Raw genomic sequence first — 23,375 nt, forward strand, 5'->3', positions numbered from 1 at the left:
CAAGCACTAATTTCATACTTAGCTGCCGTGTTCACTTACATGTGCTGTGATCAAATTGCTGGATGGGTTTAAAATGGGTCTCAGGGTTTGACAGAACCCTGCTGAATATGACTCAGAGTGCAATATGAGCAGCAGAGCAGGCAAAGCGCATTTGGCCACAACTTAGAAAGCTGATAGCTTTCCAGCTCAGCATCGAGGAGTACATCGAGAAATTGCTGATTCCATCTGGATGAATGGAACCAACTGTGCTGAATCCACAATGATTGTCAGCAAAGTGTCATCACAACACATCCCTGATTTTGATCAGTTTCTGCAGCTCAGGTAGCGATAAATACACATCAACATATGCCCAATATTACAGCTTTTGACAAGTTACAACAAAACCTAGTCATTGATCATGAGCTTTAAAGCTTTAAACATGTTCCAATCAGGTGATCACTTGCACCTTCACCGAACCAAACTGCAGCTTTAAAGGCTGACAGCAGAATAAGAGTTTGTTAATCAAATTATTAATAATAACCAAGATGCCCAGCTAATGAACAAACTCCTCAGGTGTCAATCATTTCCCTATTTCCTCCCATTTGCTTTGGGAGGGTGATGACCACCTGCCCCGTGCCTGGTCTCAACAAGGTGCAGGAAGTGGAACAGCTGGCCTTAAACGGGGGTATGTAATCACACTTTCACAGCACAGTGGGACATTTAACTTTACATGGGAAAGGTTCCTCATCTAACAGAATATCCTTCGACTTGTGAAAGAAATTTATATCTCTCACGCCTGTTTAAGAAATAATAACCAGAAACAGTGCACATCAATGACGTGCATTATCATTTTAAAGTCAACCCTTTCATGTTGGTTTCTCAAAGAAAATTGTCCCATCTCAAGAATATATTCAATTCCCTTGAGAACACTGTTCAACCTGCTTCCCCTGGGTTTTCAGGTCAGACATTTCAAATCTTAACTCAACGTGTAAGACCCTCATTCTTTCATCCATCACCTTCAATCTCTGTCCTGAGGTTAATAAGTCCCCTGCCAATGGAACCAACTTCTCAGAGACCCAACCAGAATCCCATATAATGTTAAACAGCTCTTGATTAAATCTTTCCTTAACTTTCAGCTCATTTAGTCTCTCCATATCACTGAATCCTCTTGGGAGCTCCTGTGGGGCAATGATAGTGTTCCTTCTTCTATATCAGGAGGTGTGGGTTGAAACCCCATCCTGTCCAAACATTGGTAACCAGACCTGTGACGAGGTTGCTTGTCTGTGACTGAAGTCCCTCAGATGTTATCATTTTGGGTAATCACTTCTGCACTCTCTCTAAAAACTTGGCATCCTAAAGGGATGCGGAGGTTTGAACACAATACCTGAGCTAAGCTATTTCATGCTATGTTCCAATTTATAAAGCTAGAAACCTTTGTACCTATTCAAGGACCTTCAAAGACTCACACAGACAACTGAACATACAAAAAGCAGCACAGATAGGTCACTCAGACCCTTAGCCAGCTCTGCCATTCAATAAGATCAGGCTGATTTGATTGCTACAAATTCCCATCCACTCATTATAACCTGGCATCTCCTTGCTTCTCAAGAATGTACCTACCCCAGCCTTAAAAACATTTAGACATTCCTCCATGAGGAAGAGAGATTTAAAAAAAGACCCTTATTTTAAACAATGGCCTCAAGTTCTGTTCCTGCAACACTTTTAAAATTACACCATTTAGTGTTATCTCTTTGTTCTTCTGACTGAAGTGAACCACTTCACATTTCCTCCACCAATAACACTAACAAAAATAATGAGAGAGGGGAAAGCTTGAATCATGGTGGCTCTGATGCCCCTTCATGTTGACTGGGCACACAGGGAGAGTGTCAGAGGTAGGCCCTAGCTTCACGCTTCCTCCTCGCCCCAGTGACTCCATTCTGACACCTGAAAATGTTCACAAATCGTGGGGACCTGAGAGAGCAGGAACTCGTTAGAGGGGGAGTAGAATGGTTAAAACATGGTCAGTGCCCAAAGGAGACCAGAGTGGTAACAGAATTCATGACTCCAAAGTTTCTGCTCACACTCCCACTTTGGGAAGTTTTACACTAAAATATAAAGATGTGTTTAAATCAGCCTGCTGAGAAATGTTATAACACATGCCTGGAGTAGGTGGGATTTGAACTTGGACTTCCTGGTTCAATAACAGGGCACTGCCACTGCACAACAGCCCTTACAAGACCAATGTGAAAATTCAATGACTAAATTTCAAAATGGCTTCATTACACAACCAATGCTTCCAGGAACTAAAACAGCTGAAATATTGTTGAAACCACAATAAAACAAGAAAGGGTTATTTTGGACCAGTCACACGACTTCCTGGTCTCACAGAGTATTTGAAGATTTCGAGTGTAGCTAAAGATGGTTTCAAAATGAGGAAGAGATAAACCTTTGTGTTGCGACACCACTGTCGAACATACTCCCCTACAGTTGTGATATCCTTGCACATAATCAGCATTCTCTGGCAGCCAGACTCTCTACACAATCAGATGTCAGCTGCAGATTCACCAATTCAGGGACAAAGATAAGCACACAAGCACTGCTCCCTGGATACAAAGGCAAAACATTCAGCTGTTAAATTCAATACAGTTCTGTGCTACAGCAACTGCAGTGCTGGTGTGCACAATATTACAGCAGCATGTTGATATCATGCACATATCAGGTATATGCGTGAAAGATTGATCTTGGGACATGAAAAGAATCATGGACAATGGGGATAATCTGGGAAAGTGGACTTCAAGTTAAGAATCAACAATGATACATGGTAGAACAGGTTTGAGGGGCCTGGGAAGCTCCTCGTGTTCCCATGTTATGATCAAACCTTCACACTGAAACATAGAAATTTGAAGCAGCAGTACACCATTCAGCCCTGCTTCCCCATTCAATACCATCATTGCTGACTGTCTAGCAATGTCCTACTGCCCACTTTCTCTCCATAACCCTGATTCTTTAGGTATTAAAGGCATCAATCGCTTTCTGGAACAGATCGTGTCCAGTACCTACAGCGAAATTCACAGATTGACAGCCCTTTGAGTGAAGAAATGTTTCCTCATCTGAGTTGTAAAATCACAGAAGTTACAATGGAACAAATGAAGGCCACTCAGCCCCTCATCCCTGAGCTCCATCAGCGGAATCATGGCTGACCTGAAGCTAAGCATTTGAGTTATTAATTGAATGAACAGTTACTGCTTTTTATGGGAGGACATTCCATACTCCTGTCGTCATTATCAAACTCAAATCATTACCTTATGCCTATAATCAACAGATTAAAAACTATTACAATCATTTCTCCAAAGCTGATCAGACTGCCTTTTGCGTGCTCAACAAAACATATCAACCATACCCAATCACTTTACCAAAAGGTGGAAAGGATGGATTGGCCGAGGAACGTCTGATCAGCTGGGCAGAGCAAACACTAGAAAATCCAATGGACCTTTTTACCATCTCATGATATCGTGGCTCATTCCCACTTCACACTGAAAAACAATCCAGACCTTGTTTTACTGCAGACATGCTGAGTCAAGGGCAGTTTGGCTTTCTCTGTGGAAACTGGCTGTTGCATTTCCTATGAGAATGATTACACAAAGTATTCAACTTCCTGAAGTTCTGACAGGAATCTGGAGTAATACAAAACTTTATTTTGTTTCTTCAAAGTGACAAAAACTCAACTAAATTGTCCAGTCAGGAGGGAAATGTGTTCATGTCCAGTAACAATGGCTCTGTGTTCATTGCTACACAATAGCAGAGTGGAACTTCCTATCCTCAGTGTGCTTCCGTATTCAACTTTACCCAGAATGAGCAAATTTCACCAGCATTGAGGGGGGGGGGGGAAGGGAGGGGAGAGAAAGAGGTCGACAAAGACCACAAATGGGAGAGGAGGAGAGAAAGTGAGGAGAACGTACAGTAGGCTTTTCAGTCCCAGCAAGCCTGTTCTGCCATTAGGAAAACCACAATCGATCATCCAACACTGCATTCTCTTCATAGTCTCCGAGGCCAATCATCTCCAGAAATCTCTCATTGAACAGTGTCTGTGCAGGTGTGTTTTGGTGCAGGGGTGGGGAGAGACAAGAGAAGGAAAGGAAAGGAGATTAAACATGAACAGATGGGCGAGGGAGAGAAAAAGAATTAAACAAAACAGATGAAGGTGAGGGGAAGTGTGCAAGTGACAAATGGGGACATATCCAACTCTATCACTGGATGATTCTCTCAGTTTCCTGACTAATAAGGAGAAAGAATCTGACATAGTGCCAGCCATCCCATGTTTGACCATGCAGGCAGATTCAACGTTAACACTCACCACACACACAGACTCAGATACACACCCACACAGGCCATTCAGCCTTTATGCCATTCCACTATTCATTCAGATCAGAGGTGATCTGATTCACAACTGCATTTGACTATCTTTAGCTCCATCCCTCAACCAACAAAAGTCAATCACGCCCAGATTTGAAATTTTCAGTTGTTCCTCAGCCTTATTGAGGAACAGCATTCCACATTTCCATTCCTGTGTGTGTGAAGTGCTCCCTGATATCACCCCGACCTAATCTGCCTGGCTCAAAAGTGAAGCTTCTTTCCCCTGCCTCAAGGCTCCCATTTTCAGAGGAAATAGTTTATCTATATTGACCCTAAGTGTTTAAATATATGAAACAGCTCCAGGAGTTGGCCCTTCATCACCTGACTTTGAAGGAATACAAACCTAGTTTAGCAGTCAGGAAAATGAATTACTCGACAAAACCTCAGCTCCTCAACTGACCATAAAGTAAATGCATGATTTCACCACAAAATGTTAATATTTAACTTTTATATAAAATTAGCTAGCAGAGCTCAAACCAATTCTAGCACGATAACTGGCTGCTGCATCAAATTGCATAGTTGGCAGAAAACTCTTCAACCGTAAAGCTCTACACCAATGTGATCAAGTACTCTAACAGCTTATATTTAGAAGTGTGGCTTAAATAAACTAAGTAAGCTATAAGGAGGTTCTGTTCACAATCTGAAATTTCAATAAACTGACAAGAGTTATTTGCATCTTTTACTCTCCTAACTTGAACTCACACTCTGTAAAGACCAGTACAAAGACCCCATACACAACATTCATTCCCCATTATTCTAGCCACGACCGTGAGCCAGACGAGGTTCTGATATACTCAAAGCTCCCAGTTGACAATAATGTCACTCTTCTGGCAATCACAGCACAAACCAAACAGTGACATCACAGGAAAAACACAAGTTCATTGGATGGTAACAACTCCAAATTTATCTGTTACTTTCAGGTTAAGCACGGTGGCACAGTGGTTAGCACTGCTGCCTCACAGCGCCAGGGACCTGGGTTCAATTCCCGCCTCAGGCGACTGACTGTGTGGAGTTTGCACATTCTCCCCGTGTCTGCGTGGGTTTCCTCCGGGTGCTCCGGTTTCCTCCCACAGTCACAAAGATGCGCGGGTCAGGTGAAACAGCCATGCTAAATTGCCCGTAGTGTTAGGTAAGGGGTAAATGTAGGGGTATGGGTGGGTTGCGCTTCGGCGGGTCGGTGTGGACTTGTTGGGCCGAAGGGCCTGTTTCCACACTGTAAGTAATCTAATCTTAACTTCAGATTGACAGTAAATATGAAAATATTTACAGATTACAAACTAAGTGACCAGTAGGAAATTTAAGAATGAACGAAGAAAAGAGAGATACAGGGCCAGGTAATGTGTTGTGTCTGCATGATATGGGAGGTACTGGGTTCCATTGTAGTTCATAGTGACCACATCTGTAGCAAGAGTTGGTTGCTTCAGGAACTCTGGCTCAGAGTTACTGAGCTCGAGGTTGAGCTACAATCACTGACATCAGTGAGGGGAGGGAAGAGTTACCAGGATGCTGTGTTTTAGGAGGCAGGCACACCCCATTAACATTAGCTCAAATTCAGTCAGTGGTCAGAGACAGGAGGATCTGACCATCAGTGAGGCAGGTCAAGGGATCCAGGGGGTAGTGCTGAAGGAGGCTCAGCCTTTGAACTTGTCGAACACATTTGAGATTCTTGCTCCCGGTGTGGCTGAGAGTGGGGTCTGTTCGGCCCTCTACTTTTTGTCATTTACATAAATGATTTGGATGTGAGCATAAGAGGTACAGTTAGTAAGTTTGCAGATGACACCAAAACTGGAGGTGTCATGGACAGCGAAGAGGGTTACCTCAGATTACAACAGGATCAGGACCAGATGAGCCAATGGGCTGAGAAGTGGCAGATGGAGTTTAATTCAGATAAAAGTGAGGTGCTGCATTTTGGGAAAGTAAATCCTAGCAGGACTCATACACTTAATGGTAAGGTCCTAGGGAGTGTTGCTGAACAACGAGACCTTGGAGTGCAGGTTCATAGCTCCTTGAAAGTGGAGTCGCAGGTAGATAGGATCGTGAAGAAGGTGTTTGGTATGCTTTCCTTTATTGGTCAGAGTATTGAGTACAGGAGTTGGGAGGTTATGTTGTGGCTGTACAGGACATTGGTTAGGCCACTGTTGAAATATTGCATGCAATTCTGGTCTCCTTCCTATCGGAAAGATGTTGTGAAACTTGAAAGGGTTCAGAAAATATTTACAAGGATGTTGCCAGGGTTGGAGGATCTGAGCTACAGGGAGAGGGTGAACAGGCTGGGGCTGTTTTCCCTGGAGCTTCGGAGGCTGAGAGGTGACCTTATAGAGGTTTATAAAATTATGAGGGGCATGGATAGGATAAATAGACAAAGTCTGTTCCCTGGGGTTGGGGAGTGCAGAACTAGAGGGCATAGGTTTAGGTTGAGAGGGGAAAGATATAAAAGAGACCTAAAGGGCAACTTTTTCACGCAGAGGGTGGTACGTGTGTGGAATGAGCTGCCAGAGGATGTGGTGGAGGCTGGTACAATTGCAACATTTAAGAGGCATTTGGATGGGTATATGAATAGGAAGGGTTTGGAGGGATATGGGCCGGGTGCTGGCAGGTGGGACTAGATTGGGTTGGGGTATCTGGTCGGCATGGACGGGTTGGACCGGAGGGTCTGTTTCCATGCTGTACATCTCTATGACTGGCAGATGGGCACGGGTTGCCTTGTTAGGAAGGGATTAAACTGAAGTCACTGGCAAGAAGTGACATCGGTTCGAAGGGTGTAAGTGAAGAGTTGAGGAACCAGGAAAGGAAGATGACCTTAATGGGAGTCATGTACAGGCCTCCTAGCAGTAGTCAAGATGTGGGGCAGAAAATAAATGAGGAGTTAGAAAAGGCATGTCAGAAAGGCAAAATTACAACAATCTTAGGGGAATTTGATGTGCACATAGAATGAGGAAATCAGGTTGGTCGTGGATCTCAAGAAAATTTGGCGTCATGTTTGGCACAGCATCATGGGCCAAAGGGCCTGTTTCTGCATTGTACCGTTCCCTGCTCAACATTCTAAAGCAAATTTGTGGAATGTCCACAAGATGGTTTTTTTTGTGCAGCTTTTGGCAGAGCCCATTAGGGAACAGGCAACCCTGGATTTGGAGAACGTGTAATGAGGCAGACTTGATTAAGATGAAGGAACCCCTGGGAGCAGTGACCATAATATGAGGGAATTCATCTCACAGTGTGAGAAGGAGATGCTTGAATCAGATGCAACGGTATTACAATTAAGGAAAGGTAATACAAAGACATGAGGGAGGAGCTGGCCAAAATTGATCGTAAGGGAAAATTGTAGAGCAGCAATATCAAGAATTTCTGGGGTTAATTCAGGAGGCATAGCAGAAACTCATCCTAAAGAACATACAAACATGCTGAGGGGAAGTCAAGGCAAATATGGCTGACTAGGGCAGTCAGCGACAGGAAAAATGTGCAAGAAAAAGCAAACTGTGTGGTGAAGATTAATGCGAAGCCACTGGATTGGGAAGCATTTATAAACTAGTGGAGGATAATGTAAAAAAACAATTAGAGGGGAGAAAATGAAAGGTGAGAGTGAGCTCGCTAGTAATATAATAGAGCTGAAAATGTGTTGCTGAGAAAGCGCAGGTCAGGCAGCATCCAAGGAACAGGAGATTCGACGTTTCAGGCATAAGCCAGTGTAACACCCCTCTAAGAAAGGAATGAGGCAGAAGATGAGAAATTATAGGCCAGTTATCCTGACCTTGGTGGTTGGTAAGTTTTTAATTTTCATTATTTAAGGTTGAGCTTGTGGATTACTTTGAAGCACTTGGTAAAATAGGACTGAGTCAGCACAAATTCATCAAAGGGAGGTGACGCCTGACATAGCTGTTAGATTTCCTTGAGGTGGTAAGGAGCAAGTTTGACAAAGGAGACCCAGTGGACACGCTCTGTTTGTATTTCCACAATGCCTTTGATAAGATGCTACACAGGAGCTTGCTAAATAAGATAAGAGCCCATGGTTTTAGGGGGAAGGAACTAGCATGGATAGAGGATTAGCTGAACTGGTAGAAGGTACAGAGTAGGGATAAAGGCATCTTTTTCAGGATAGCAGTTGGTGCCAAAGGGAGGCCAAGTCATTTAGTGTATTTAAGACAGAAATAGATAGATTCTTGATCAGTATCTTGACCAAGGGTTACAGGCAGAAGGCAGGAGAATGGGGTTGAGAAACTTAATTAGCAAGATCGACTGGTGGAGCAGACTTAATGGGCTGAATGGCCTAATTTTGCTCCTATATTGTATGGTGGTCAGAAGCCATTACAAACTAGCTCATCATATTGACTGAATTTAACCTCAGCCTGCCTGAAGTTCAGGAAATTTTGAAGCTTAGGATCAGAAATTCCTTGAAATCCAATTAAAGCAGCTGCATCACTGTCATCAGCATTGATACTAAAGCACGAGAGCAAACATAAGTCCAAATGCCAAGGCTGCTTTAGTCCCTGCTCTCGAGTATGCTTCTTATACCGAGTGGTTTTCAGCAATTTACAGAAAAATCTTGGCTATAATGCAGCCACTTCCTAACAAATGTAATTTCCTGTTTATTACAGCGCCCATCAGGAATCTATAAGGCTCAGCATCCATTTCCTGAACTAAGAGTACGAGCTGGTTAAATTCCAAATGGATTTTCATTATTGCAAATTCCAACCCACATGTCACTGATATCAAACAACAAATAGAACATCTGCATAACACAGATTTACACAGCTGCAATTTGAATTTTTTTCCAAGCCGTTACTTACTCCCTTCGGGGTTCGGTGCGGATAGGATGACGCTGTGTTTCTTCTTCACCTCTTCCACATTTTCCGCAATCTGGTCAATGTATCCTCGGATTTCCTCAACCTAGAAGGAAATCTTTTCTGTAGTTACAAGTTGCATTTGCATAGCCGGTTCACCAGTTTAACATACAATGCCCAAACAACTCGATCACAAAATTTCACCGTACAGTCTCATGTTTATACCCAACATGTCTGCTGTTCAGAGAGCCCTGTTTATAATAAGCCACACTTCGATAGCACTATTGCAAGTGATGCAGAATGGGTCAAGCTTTGATCACTCTCTGCCTGCAGCCCAGTGCACATAATGATGTGGTGGTCCTCAGTCAGTGAGTCTGGACACAAACTGTGAAGGGTTGAAAAGACAAGCCACGTACAGGGAGCTCGTCCTCAGCAAGACAGGGAAATGATAAACTGGTGGGTGCCAGATATTTTTATAACAGCATCAGTACAGAGCAGCGCTAATGCACTTGACACTTCAGGAGGAAAGGAACAATGACAACAGGAAACATACAACATTGAATGTTTGCCAAACATTAGTAGTTGTAATGGCGCCAAATAGTTAAATAAAACTCACCCCGATGTGCCCGCCCCATCGATCCAGTTTCAATGTCCTACCTGATGGAAGAATTCATCCATAAACTGCTCCTTTTCCACAGTAATAGTGACTTCATCATCATAGTTTTCTTTGTACTAGAGATGGATAAAAAAACCAACAATTATCAATTAAAAATCCAAGGAACACATTTCAGTAACACAGAATATTAATTTTGTTTCTTGATTATTTCTGTAGCCTGCATGGTTTACTGAGCTCAGTTAATCTTCAATCTATTTCCATTAATGCACTGAATTTACTTCATTGGGACTTAAAACCTATTATTTCCACTTAACATTGCACTGCTATTGCTTTATCCCTCACTAACTGACTCACTTTCAAACTTTTCAGTTGCTGAACTCGTTTCTGCAAATAAGGATTTCATGATAAATACATTTTGAGTTGTCACTTTCAGAAAGAGAGAGAGAGGTCAAGAGCACGGAGTAAGGTTTGATTTATTAATTCTGTGTGGGGGCAGCTCTGGCAAGGCCAATGTTTATTATCCATCCCTAACTGCTTGGGGTAACGATGAGCCTTGGTCTTGAGTATAACTGACTGGTTGCTGGGTCACTTCAGGTGGGAAAGAGTCAAACCTGTTTGTGGGAGTTAGGAGTTACACATTAGGCTTGATCAGACAACAGCAAGTTTTCTTTCCTAAAGTGAACCAAATTCTTAAAACAATGAGAACCTCAACGATCACCATTCCCAATGCAGCTTTTATTGCAGATTTAATTAACTAAATTTAAATTCCTCAGCTGTTGCAGTGAAATTTTAGCTCAAGTATTTGTGTTCGGCTCTCTGGGTTATAGTTGCCTGTCATATCTGCATTACCAATGCACCACAGAAACCAACATTTAAACCAACAACCTCATGATATTCATCACCTCTGGCATGCTATTCTTAATTCATTGCAATAATGCCATACGCTCCTGTTATAAATACTGAAGACTTTATCTACCCACAGCCCATATACTGACAGACAACATCTGTAACGTATTCACCTTTTTATTCAGACAAAATCAACACAGCTCGATGGTTCTGCACACAACAGCATGGTACCCAGACTGCAGTGTGTATATATACACACACACTTCAGAGTGTGTGCGTAAAATTTTGCCTTTTGTCCCAGACAGTGACCATCACCAACAAGATCAGTCTCCCTTTGCCAATTAAATTGTATTGCCTTTGGTGAGTACTCCACAATTAACAGCCAATCACCAGCATTGACCAGAAGCTCAGCTAGACCAGCCACACAAGCAGTTTGACTATAAGAGCTGGTCAGAATCTGGAAATTCTGACTTCCCAAAGTCCACCATCTACAAAGGCACAAGTTGGAGTGTGATGGGTGCAGTTGAAACATAAGGAGGAAGCAGCCCACTTGATGGACACCCTATTCACTAACTTATACCTTCACTCCTTTCAGCCCCGGTGCACAATAGGAGCTGCATGTACCATCCACAAGATGCACAGCAGCAACTCACCAAGGTTCCTTCTGAACGTGTGACGTCCAGCACCTAGAAGGACAACAGCAGGAGACACACAAAGCCACCACCAACTGCAACTTATCACTGGGTCAAAATGCTGGGACTCTCCCCCAGATAGCGCCATGGCTTTCTCTCCAGCACACGGACTTCAGTGGAACAGGCGGCAGCTCAGGACCATCTTCCCAAGGATCAATAACGAGAGATTTGCAGTAAATGCTGACCTAACCAATGACATCCATTTCCATGAAAGAATAAAAAAACACTGTTTTACTGAAGTTTTGTGATGCAACTAGACTCAATTCCAGAATCAGCAAGCCAGATTCTTCATCGCCTTTCAGATTCTGGGTCATTTTATCGTTGTTCTGATTTGTACAAGTGTGACCCTTAGTTTCCAGATCCCTCCCAATGTCATGATGGTGAGTACATGGAGTGTGTGTGCGTGTGTGTGAACCATCCCCTTCCTGTGCAGTCATGTCCCACAATTGTGTAGCAGGATGTACTCTCCCAATTGGACCAGTTTGGCTCTAATTCACAAACACACAGTGCGAAAGAACAAATACATTGTGAAAACTTTAATAAAGCTCCCACAAAAAGCAGAGAGACTCTTCTGCACACTTTAATGCATCGACAGTATACAGATGAGCTGCTGTTGGTCGGGAAGGGTGAGGAGTATCAACACAAATTTGAATTTCAAGGTGGCAGGGTGCGTAGGTGGGGGTGGGGTTGGATGAGGAAGTTTGGGGTTAGGATATGAGCAATGCAATTCTCCATCCCTCACCCGAAGTAAAGCCAACCAGGAGAGCGTCAGAATGCTTCGGTCTGTAGATAATAGAAGTGTCAGCAGAGACTCAGCAGCAGATAGACTGGGGCAGGAGTGGAGGGTGATTAATGATGCTACAGAGGTGGAACAAGGCACTCTGTGATGGAGGAGGTTAAGGAGGCAATTCCTCACCTTGAAGTCTAACTGAAAAGCAGGACAGACATTGTGGAAAATAAAAATCAAGGAGTTAAGAGACCCAGAAAGTTTCCCACTAGCCAAGTCATTTAAATATTATCCTCAGTGACTTTTCAAACTGTCACTGACTGAAGATGTCAGAGTTGCTGTTCAGTGTGAAAGTGCAAGTTAAAAAGATAATTAGACTAAGACATTCAACATAATGAAGGATTTTGGTAGAGTAAATAAGGAGAAACTGTTTCGAGTGGAGGAAAGGATAGTAAGTAACAAGAGACACACATTTAAAGAAATTAGCAAACTACAGGAGGTAGGATGATGGGAAACGGAATTTACACTGTTATGATGATCTGAAAGGTACTTCCTGAAAGGGAGCAGCTTCAACAGGAACTTAGAGCAAACTGGTTAGAATCGGAAATTAAAATGCAAGGAAAGAGCGGGGGGTGGGGGGTCAATTTGCAATCTCCTGTGATGGTCTCTTCTTGCTGCATCACTTGGTGGCTCCATCATCTCTTTCCAACCAGCTGCTCAATAAAGCAATTCTAAACTCAAAATCATTTAGAATGTTTGATTTTTTAAAATTTGGCCCCTCTCCATTTCACTTCCCTGATTTGTATAAGTGAGTTTCATTCCTTCTAACTAAATTTTCCAGTAAACTTCAAATATTCCTTTCACTACCACCTCTCACTCTAGGATGTTTAATCCTCTCTGCTTTGTTTTAACCTTGATGGATGCCATCATGTGTTCTATGTTTATCGGAGAGGTTGTGGGCCATCGTTAAGTATTCCTGTGTGTGACCCAGCTCCACAGAGGCTGAGCTGGAAAATAAAACATCTGTGGGTTTTTTTCGCAACTGCACACCTTGGAGTAATTCCAAAGATGGCTTGTAAATAAAAACAGGTTTCCCATTTTCTTACCACAGTAGCTGTGCCAGAAGGAATATGCTGATAATCAAGCCCCAGGATTTCCCCAGTCCCACCAATCATGTTGGCGCTCTCTCACAAATGGCTAATCGCTTTCTTTATGTACAACTTGAGTCATACAGCAAGGGAACAGACCTTCGGTCCAACTCATCCATGCTAACCAAGCTTTCCAAACTAAACGAGTCCCATCTACCAGCGTTTGGCCCATATCCCTCTAAACCTTTCCTCTTCATGTATCAGGTAAAATGTCTCTTAAACGTTGAAACTGTACCTGCATCTACCACTTCCTCTGACAGCTCATTCCATACATGCACCACCCTGTGTGGAAAATGTTGCCCCTCAGGTCCCTTTTAACTCTTTCTCTTCTCATCTTAAAATTATATCCTCCAGTTTGGAACTACCCTATCCCATGGAAGAGACCTTTGCCATTCATCTTATCTACGTCCTTCGTGATTTTATAAACCTCTAAGATTACGCCTCATCGTCTTATGCTCCAGTGAAAGAGGTACAAAAATAGAAGTTGCTGGAAAAGCTCAGCAGGTCTGGCAGTATCTATGAACAGAAATCAAAGTTAACGTTTTGCATCAGGTGACCCTTCCTCAGAACATCCAATGAGAAAGATCCCAGCCTATCCCACCTCTCCAGTTCTGGTCATATCCTTGTAAATCTTCTCTGCATCATCTCTAATTTAATAATATCCTTCCTATAGCAGGACAACCAGAATGTACAGGGAGGAAGCAGGCAGTGCAGGGATCCCCTGTGGTCGTTCCCCTCAACAATAAGTATACCGCTTTGGACACTGTTGTTGGGTGGGGGGGGGGGGGGGGACAGCCTAACAGGGGTAAGCTGCAGTCACCGGGTCTCTGGCACGAGGTCCGGCTCTGAGGCTCAGATGGGAAAGGGGGAGAGGAGGAGAACGCTAGTTATAGGAGACTCTATAGTTAGAGGGACAGACAGGCGGTTCTGTGGACATGGACGAGACTCTTGGATGGTTTGTTGCCTCCCGGGTGCCAGGGTCTGAGACGTCTCGGACCGTGTCTTCAGAATCTTTAAGGGGGAGGGTGTACAGCCAGAAGTCGTGGTGCACATTGGCACCAACGACATAGGTAGGAAGAGGGGTAGGTCTTGCCTTACAAGTCTTATTGAATTATTTGAGGAAGTGACCAAGCATGTGGATGAGGGTAGAGCTGTGGATGTAGTGTACATGAATTTTAGTAAGGCATTTGATAAGGTTTCCCCATGGTACGCTTATGCGGAAAGTCAGGAGGCATGGGATAGTGGGGAATTTGGCCAGTTGGATAGAGAACTGGCTAACCTGTCGAAGTCAGAGAGTGGTGGTAGATGGAGAAAGTGAGGTCTGCAGATGCTGGAGATCAGAGCTGAAAATGTGTTGCTGGAAAAGCGCAGCAGGTCAGGCAGCATCCAAGGAACAGGAAATTCGAGGTTTCAGGCATAAGCCCTTCATCAGTGGTGGTAGATGGTAAATATTCAGCCTGGAGCCCAGTTACAAGTGGAGTTCTGCAGGGATCAGTTCTGGGTCCTCTGCTGTTCATGATTTTTATAAATGACTTGGAAGAGGGCGTCGAAGGGTCGGTCAGTAAATTTGCAGACGATACGAAGATTGGTGGAGTTGTGGATAGTGAGGAGGGCTGTTGTTGGCTGCAAAGGGAATTAGATATGATACAAAGCTGGGCTGAGGAGTGGCAGATGGAGTTCAACCCTGTCAAGTGTGAGGTTGTCCATTTTGGAAAGACAAATAAGAATGCGGAATACAGGGTTAACGGTAGGGTTCTTAGTAAGGTGGAGGAACAGAGGGATCTTGGGGTCTATGTTCATAGCTCTTTGAAAGTTGCCACTCAGGTGGATAGAGCTTGTAAGGCGGCCTATGGTGTATTAGTGTTCATTAGCAGAGGGATTGAATTCAAGAGTCGTGAGGTGATGTTGCAGCTGTACAGGACCTTGGTAAGGCCACATTTGGAGTACTGTGTGCAGTTCTGGTCGCCTCACTTTAGGAAAGATGTGGAAGCTTTGGAGAGGGTGCAGAGGAGATTTACCAGGATGTTGCCTGGAATGGAGAATAGGTCGTACGAGGATAGGTTGAGAGTGCTAGGCCTTTTCTCATTGGAACGGCGAAGGACGAGAGGTGACTTGATAGAGGTTTATAAGATGATCAGGGGAATAGATAGAGTAGACAGTCAGAGACTTTTTCCCCGGGTACCACAGAGTGTTACAAGGGGACATAAATTTAAGGTGAAGGGTGGAAGGTATAGTGGGGATGTCAGGGGTAGGTTCTTTACCCAGAGAGTGGTGGGGGCATGGAATGCGCTGCCTGTGGGAGTGGCAGAGTCAGAATCATTGGTGACCTTTAAGCGGAAATTGGATAGGTACATGGATAGGTGCTTAAGCGAGGACAAATGTTCGGCACAACATCGTGGGCCAAAGGGCCTGCTCTGTGATGCATTGTTCTATGTACACAGTATTCCAGAAGTGGTCTCACTAATGTCTTTTACAACCACAATGCGATGTCCCAACGCTTATACTCACTGGATGAGTAATGACGGCAAATGTACCATCTTTATTGCCCTGTCAACCTGTGACAACTTTTAAGGAACTCTGTGTCTGAACTCCTAACAGTGAATTTCATCAGACTTTCCAAACATAATCCATTGATCAGAAACAAAATCTATTCTTAAAATAACTGGCAAACACTAGTTAACATCTAAGCTGTGATCTGGAATTAAACAATGTCTTCAATCCCAAACACAAGCACGGTGGCACAGTGGTTAGCACTGCTGCCTCAGCGCCAGAGACCCGGGTTCAATTCCCACGTTGAGCGACTGGCTGTGTGGAGTTTGCACGTTCTCCGTGTCTGTGTGGGTTTCCTCCGGGTGCTCCAGTTTCCTCCCACAGTCAAAAATGTGCAGATTAGGTGAACTGACCATGCTAAATTGCCCATAGTGTTAGGTGCAAGGGTAAATGTAGGAGAGTGAGTGTGGGTGAGCTGCTCTTTGGAAGATTGGTGTGGACTTGTTGGGCTGAAGGGCCTGTTTCCACACTGTAGGGAATCTAATCTAATCATCAAATAATGGAATATTGCGTGCAATTCTGGTCTCCTTCCTATTGGAAGGATGTTGTGAAACTTGAAAGGCTTTAGAAAAGATTTACAAGGATGTTGCCAGGTTTGGAGGATTTGAGCTACAGGGAGAGGTTGAATAGGCTGGGGCTATTTTCCCTGGAGCAGAGGCTGAGGAGTGACCTTAGAGAGGTTTATAAACTAATGAGGAGTACAGATAAGGTGAACAGCAAAACTGTTTTCCCTCTGGTAGGGGAGTCCAAAACTAGAGGACATAGGTTTAGGGTGAGAGGGGAAAGATTTAAAAGAGACCTAAGGGGCATCTTTTACACAGAGGGTGGTACGTGTATGGAATGAGCTGTCAGAGGATGAGGTGGAGGCTGGTACAATTGCAACATTTAAGAGGCATTTGGATTGGTATATGAATAGGAAGGGTTTGGAGGGATACGGGCCTAGTGCTGACAAATGGGCCTAGATTAGGTTGGGATATGTGGTCGGCATGGATAAGTTGGACCGAAGGGTCTGTTTCTGTGCTGTATGTCTCTATGAACTCTATAAATAACTAAAGACAGTTTCTGCAAAGGTGATATTTTAAACAAAAAGGCAACAAAGGAAAACTGCTGACCAAGTGTCTGGAAACAGACTTTGCATAGTCCGCTTGGTTTCCTGTCAATGAAATGGAATTGTGAAAAGCTGTAGCCTAATAGTAAAACTTCAGTTGAGATTGCATTCATTCTAGGTCTGAGTCTTTGGATATTGGTCTCAGTCCATCTATCCAGATTTTACGAGGTAACCAGTAATATCGGTATTTGGAAACTCAAGTTCCCATGAACTTCTGTAGAGAAAAGGATTTCAATTTCTGGGAATCTCCCCTATTGACTCGCAAGTCTGTGAAGCAGAAAATTCAATCCAGAAAAGGGTGCTGTGCCACCTTAGCATAAAGGCCACCCAAGACATTTCAAAATGTCGTCTTTAGGTAATTAAGAACCACAAATGTGTCTCTTATCTCCTTGAAAGCTTTGTCTGTCATCTCCAAAGTCAGTTTCCACTCGATAAACATCTGGAGGCTTACAACACAAAACATTGTTTACTTCAGTTCTTGATAAATCAGCATGGCATCCTTTTCCATCCAAAAACATCCAAACTATTCCATAATCTTCCAATTCCTAAAACTAGCTATTTGTTCAAAGATCTTTTGTGCTTGTATTTTAGTAATTAAAAGTTACATTTTTATAAAGTACTAAATTTGCTTCCGATTTACCCAGGAAGTTTGGGGTTACAGTTCGACTACTCTCCCTGCTGGATTTTCGCACATTTTGATATGAAGTGCATGAAACTGAAAAATCCCCAAATTTCTTAGTCAATTTGAAGGAGCACCTGTAGATGATAAGAGTGGGATCCTGTGTTGCCTCCACATAATCCCACACTGAGATGAAGACCTTGCTAACTGTGACGGATAAAAAACAAATTTGACATCAGCTTGAGATGGAGACCACAGACACACATTCAACAATGTAACAAATAACTGATTCCCTGTCCTTATTTAGACCCACTATTTCCTGCCCATGTGCTGTATCTGGCTCTCTGTTTGCCTCATGTTCACATGTCTATCAAGACAGGCCTTAAACACTGTTGCCATGCTGCTTCTACCATCTCTGGGTAAAAACCTTTCCCCACTCAGCCTGAATCTGGGCCCTCACGTCCATGATCTTGCCGAATTTTATGGACCTCTATTAGGTTGCATCTCCTTTCAGTCTGCACTTTGCCAGTGAAAACGACCAGAGTTTATCCAATCTTTCCTCATACCTAAAACCCTCCAGACCAGACAACATCCTCGTAAACCTCCTCTGTCCCCTCTGCAAATCATCCACATTCTTTTGGCCCATACTCCAGAAGTGGTGTAGCTGAAGTTTTGTACAGCTGCAACATAACATACCAACTTTTATAATCAGTGCAGGCTGGTGGGCAAAGGCCCTGTTCCTGAGTGTTGTTGTATTGTATCGTAACTGCAGAGGCTGGAAACCAGAAACTCAAAGTGCTAGAGAAACTCAGAAGGCGTGGAACATTTGTAGAGGAAGAAACAGAGTTAATGGTTTCAGTCCAGTGACCCTTTGTCAGAACAGAAAACAGCAGGGCCAGGATGGTACTTTTGCTGATGACAGCGGGCGGGGGGGGGGGGCGAAGAGCAACACACAACAATCCCATCAAGTCATCTGGATGGTTCATTGAAAAAAAAGTGCTTCAGTCAAATGTAATTTTCTGCCTGTCGCCTTGACGCTACACTAAAAACAAAATCATTCCCTTCTCCCTCTGATGACAGTCCAAGGCAGAAGGGTGTATTCCTCTCAGTTCCAACACACTGAGTGAAAAAACAAGAATTTGAGTTTCTTTTTAAGTAAAAACAAATTCAGGCAAGGTACAAACCGTTTTCGTGGTCTGAAAGTGATACAGCTGTGTTGTTTAAAGAATGTGAAAGCCACCATATCTTATCAACTTCCCCCACCCACCCATTTGTTTTTTCTTGATGTTCTTCCAAAGTGTTTTGCAGTTGTAGTGAGAATCAACAGTAGAACAGATTAAACCCAGTGCCGGCACAACGTGGGGACCAAATTCATCCAAAGTCAGTAACAAAGCTGTACCCAAGTTCAAACAGCTCACCATTCATAATAGCACATATGTCAGGAATGCTGCAAAATTCTATAGTTCAACTAGATCAGTCTAATGAAAGGGCAAGATACATGCTGTGAAGAGGTGTCAAGTATTTCTTAGGATTTGATACTGAGTGTTTACATAAAAGAACAAGCACAGAACAGTGCCACACAGATTTTACAACCTCGGTTACTCTGAACAGTACTGGGTGTTCTGCACTTGGCATACAGTTAGAACAAAGGAGAGAGTTGCACACAACAGCAGGCCACAATGTGCTAAATTCTCATTCTCAGCTGAATCAGAGGATGAAGAATATTTGAATGGTGCAGCAACAAAAAAACACTTCCATCTGACACAGCTACATAAGGAGATAATCCAAAAGGTGAGCAAAATCTAAGTTAAAGATAGGTTGAAAGAAGTCTCGAGAGGAGAGCACTTTAGGGAGAGAATTCCAAAGCTTAGGGCTAGACAGCGGAAGGCATGGCCACAAACAGTGGAGGGATTAAAATCAGGAAAATACAAAAAAAAACCAGAAACACAGAACACAGCGGATATTGAAAGGATGTAGGTCTTATAACTAAGCGGATACCATTTAAGCTCCTCGCCTGATTTCCCAATCTCACTTTTCAGTTAACCTGAGTTAAGGCTGCTTGAGGAATACTTTGACCCATCAAAGGAAGAAATCAAAAACAAAGCTATCTGTAATTCCTGAAGGAAGGATCATTCAGGCAGAATTAACTCACCAGGTAATAAATACTATCCTCAGAATCAGAAGAAAGTGGGTTCAAGTGCCATTCCAGACATGTACAAACAATCCTAAACTGATACTCCCAGTGTAGGACTGATGGGATGCTACACTGTCAAAGGCATTATCTTTTGGATTGAAACATTTATATTCCATCTCAGGGGGGAGTTAGCAATTTGATGCCACTATTTTGAAAAGGAGCAGGGGAATTCGCTCAGGTGTCTTGATGAAAACCAACAGATCAGCCTCACTCAACCTTGGTGCAAGTTGGCTGCTGTGTTTCCTACATTAAAGTCATTCTTTCTCAAAAATAATTAATTAATTGTGAAGTACTGAGACGATGCAAGTTACTTCAAGTCTTGCGAAGAAAATAAATGATTATTTAAAGTCATTTAAATTGGAGAAATTGGAACACAGACTGTGCGAGATCACGTAATCTCATTAACTCACTCACCACGACTGATGATGGTTGAAGTGACAGCCAGCAGCAGTTTAGGATGAGAGATTTGACAAAGGTACTTTCAAAAATAAAATTAACACCACCTATCTGCGTTAACACATTCCAGTTCATATTAAAAGAATGCCATAGCACATACCACAGCTGACAGAAACACTGAATAGAATAAAATAAACTTTATCTAACTGATACTCTGCTACCTGAGTCCAAACCTGCACCAAACCCCTTTTGCCCATGTGCTGGCTTACCTACACTAGTTCTCAGTTTGGTAACACCTTGCTTGCAAACTTGCAATCTGTGTTTAAAATCCCTCCTTGGCGTCCTCCTCCAGTCTTACATCTTCTCTGAGCACTCTATCATTTCTGATTCTGGAGTGGAGCTCATCTGATTTTTATTACAACCATTATTGTTCCTGCCTTCAGTTACTTGGTCCCCAAGTCCTAGAAACCCCTCCCAACCCTCTATGCCTTGACCCTTTAAGACATTCCTTAAAACATAGTACTTTAACACACGTTTGAGGTCCAATTTTGTCTGTTAACCTTCCTGGGAAGCACTTCAAGATGTCTTACACAAGGAGCTGATTCAATGCAATCTGTTGTTGTTGAACAATTCGTCATTAAGTCAGATTCTTAACACAATTCTTAAGTATTATAATCCCAAGGAATCTTCATTCTGCTGCATTAAGGATGAAATCATATGTGAAGCTATTAAACTTTTAATCAACATTGACAGAATGCTTAAAGTTAGAGATAGCCTATGTTTCTAGGTCAATGAAATCTCCCATTCCAGCTGGTCATACCCAATGAAACTGCATATCTGATGGTGCTGCTGTGCCATGTGGTTAGAAATCGAACGTGACGAAAAGGCAGGTTGGTTTAACTGGTTGAATGTCACAACTTTAAAACCGCAGTGTGGTTAAGAAGAAGCTTGCTGCTTATGCACTGGTTTAAAAAGTTTCATCAAGCTCAGTTGTCTGGACAGCTAGTTTGTGAAGCAGAGTAACGATAACAGTGTGGGTTCAATCCGTGTACCAGCTGAGGTTACCATGAGGTTTTGCCTTCTCAGACGTGCCCTTCACCAGAGGTGTGGTGACCTCCGGTTAAACCACCACCAGTCTTCTCTCTCGTGAGACAGCAGTCCTCTGGGACGATGGAAAATTTACCCTTACTACCATTTCCGGGTTGTTGAGTTTCTTTTTGTGGATGTCATGAAAAGTGTTATACAACTCAAACTCTTTCGGCTATTACCTGACCTCCCAGTGTCAGGACCTCCACCAGTCTGACTCTGGGTTATGCTAATCCCAGCTGATGTGGAACAAGTCAGATTTCAGAGTGAAATCGGGATTGATAGATTTTTCTTTTGAGTCACACAAGACCATAGAGTTTCTTTAACAGATATTTTATCACACAAGAGGAAAACAGAAACAATCTCAGTTAGCTGTAGAAAACCATTTAGAAAAATCTTAAAACAATGTTTTCAACCTATTTTTCAGCACCATAAAGTTTAGAGAACAACTCTATTTAATTATTTATTTATAGCCTTCTCCCCAATTTCTTTCCTCTCAACTGTGGAGTTTCTAAAAAACATATATACTCTCAAAGCTAAGAGCTTCAACTTTCTCAGCTTCTAATAACGTACAGATTTCTAATCAAACTCTCTTGCTTTGGAAGCTGCACAAACTAAACTTTTCTCTTGAAGTCACTGCCTTTTCCCTCCATGGTCCTGAACTTCTTTCAGAGAAACTAAACTTGCTTTCAACAGCAGGCAAATATCTCCAAACTACCCTGAAAACCTTCAGTCTCTAAGCTTTCGACACAAAAGAAACAAGTTGTCTTCAATGTTTACCCACCTGTCAAAAAAAATTACAGTACAAACAATTTTCAATTAACACTACAGGGTCCACAGCCACATGTCTCCTGAGCAATACCACAGTGAGGCCATTCTTTCACAAAGACTCTGACCTTGATTTATCTTAAAGTGTTGTGGGGGTACCAGTATTGGACTGGGGTGGACAATGTTCAAAGTCACACAACACCAGATCATAGTCAGATAGGGTGCAGTGCTCCGAAAGCTTGAGATTTCAAATAAACCTTTTGGACTGTAACCTGGTGTTATGTGACTTCTGACTTGATCTTAAAGAAAATCTTAATTGAACAGAACCACATTTATCTATGTCACATGTAAAACCCCCTTTCCAAAACAATGTTAATATCTGAACTGAGCATCGTTCAGCACGGGTGGTCTCCTCTGCTTCCAACAAGGGGATTTCACAGTACATACTAAAAACATAAAATACTGAGACTGCTACAAAGCTGAAATTAAATCAAAATGCTGGACAAGCTCTGACCTGGCACCTTGACTCCAGACGGGAGGATGACACTAGACTCAAAACTCTGTTCCTATCACCATAGACAACGCCAGACCTACCGAGTTTGTGTAGCGATTTTTGTTTTTATTTGAGACTGCCCAAAGTGCCCAGCAGTAAACATCTGTTTCTGTTTTAAAGACATTTAGAAGCAGATCCAATCTCCAATACAAAGTTTATGCTGACAGAAATCAAAGTTAACATTTCAGGTTCAGCAACATCAGTTCTGAAGAAAGGTCACTCGACCTGAAATGTTCATGCTGATTTCTTTCTGGGGATGCCTTTTCAGCAATTTGTTTTTGTTCCTGGTTTCCACCATCCGCAGCTCACTGCTACACGGTCTACAGACACACCCACCAGCCCGCGTGCCAGAACTTGGACATTAATTTTTACAATTCTCTAGATCATTCAGATTACCATTTCAAAATTATTACTCCAGTTCCGGACTATTAGTATGCCAAGTTAACCACTACTAAACTGAGCATCTGAAAGATCAACACACCAAACAAAAACTTGCTAACCCAATGGACAGACCTGAAGATAACAGATGACTTATAAACCAATCATTGCCTATTGCAGGAGATTTCCTGTGGGAATCCCCCCAGCTTCATGGGCAGATGTTTTTTTGGGGGGGTAAGGGGCAGGAGGTGGTTGTAGTGGGGGAGGGCAGACTTTCTGTGTAGTGGGGGTGAAGTCTCCTGAATGTGAGAAAGTGTGGGATGAAAGCTCCAGACAGGGTGGGGGTGAAGTGCTCGGGAGGAGAGGGGTTGGGGTAGGGATGGTGCCTGGGGATTAGTGTCTGGATAAGGGCAGGGATATTGTGAAGAGGGGATAGTATTTTACAGTGACAGAAGGAGTGACAGAAGGAGTGGCACAGAAGAGGGTGGGGGTGTGGAAGTGGGGTGGGTGGGTGGTTGGAAAGG

General features: G+C 43.0%; 1 protein-coding gene across 1 annotated transcript in view; it reads right to left on the reverse strand.

Annotated features, from left to right (window-relative positions):
- Nucleotides 1-23,375, reverse strand: part of stx2b (syntaxin 2b) — a 62,902-nt gene that overhangs the window by 37,486 nt on the left and 2,041 nt on the right. Inside the window, exons 2-3 of the mRNA XM_060843898.1 lie at nt 9,828-9,902; nt 9,177-9,276 (exon numbers count right to left, since the gene is read on the reverse strand). Of these exons, the coding sequence (XP_060699881.1) occupies nt 9,177-9,276; nt 9,828-9,902 (175 nt within the window). The remainder of the gene's footprint in view (nt 1-9,176; nt 9,277-9,827; nt 9,903-23,375) is intronic.

This window comes from Hemiscyllium ocellatum, chromosome 24, assembly GCF_020745735.1.
Source record: "Hemiscyllium ocellatum isolate sHemOce1 chromosome 24, sHemOce1.pat.X.cur, whole genome shotgun sequence".
Classification (NCBI taxonomy): Eukaryota; Metazoa; Chordata; class Chondrichthyes; order Orectolobiformes; family Hemiscylliidae; genus Hemiscyllium; species Hemiscyllium ocellatum.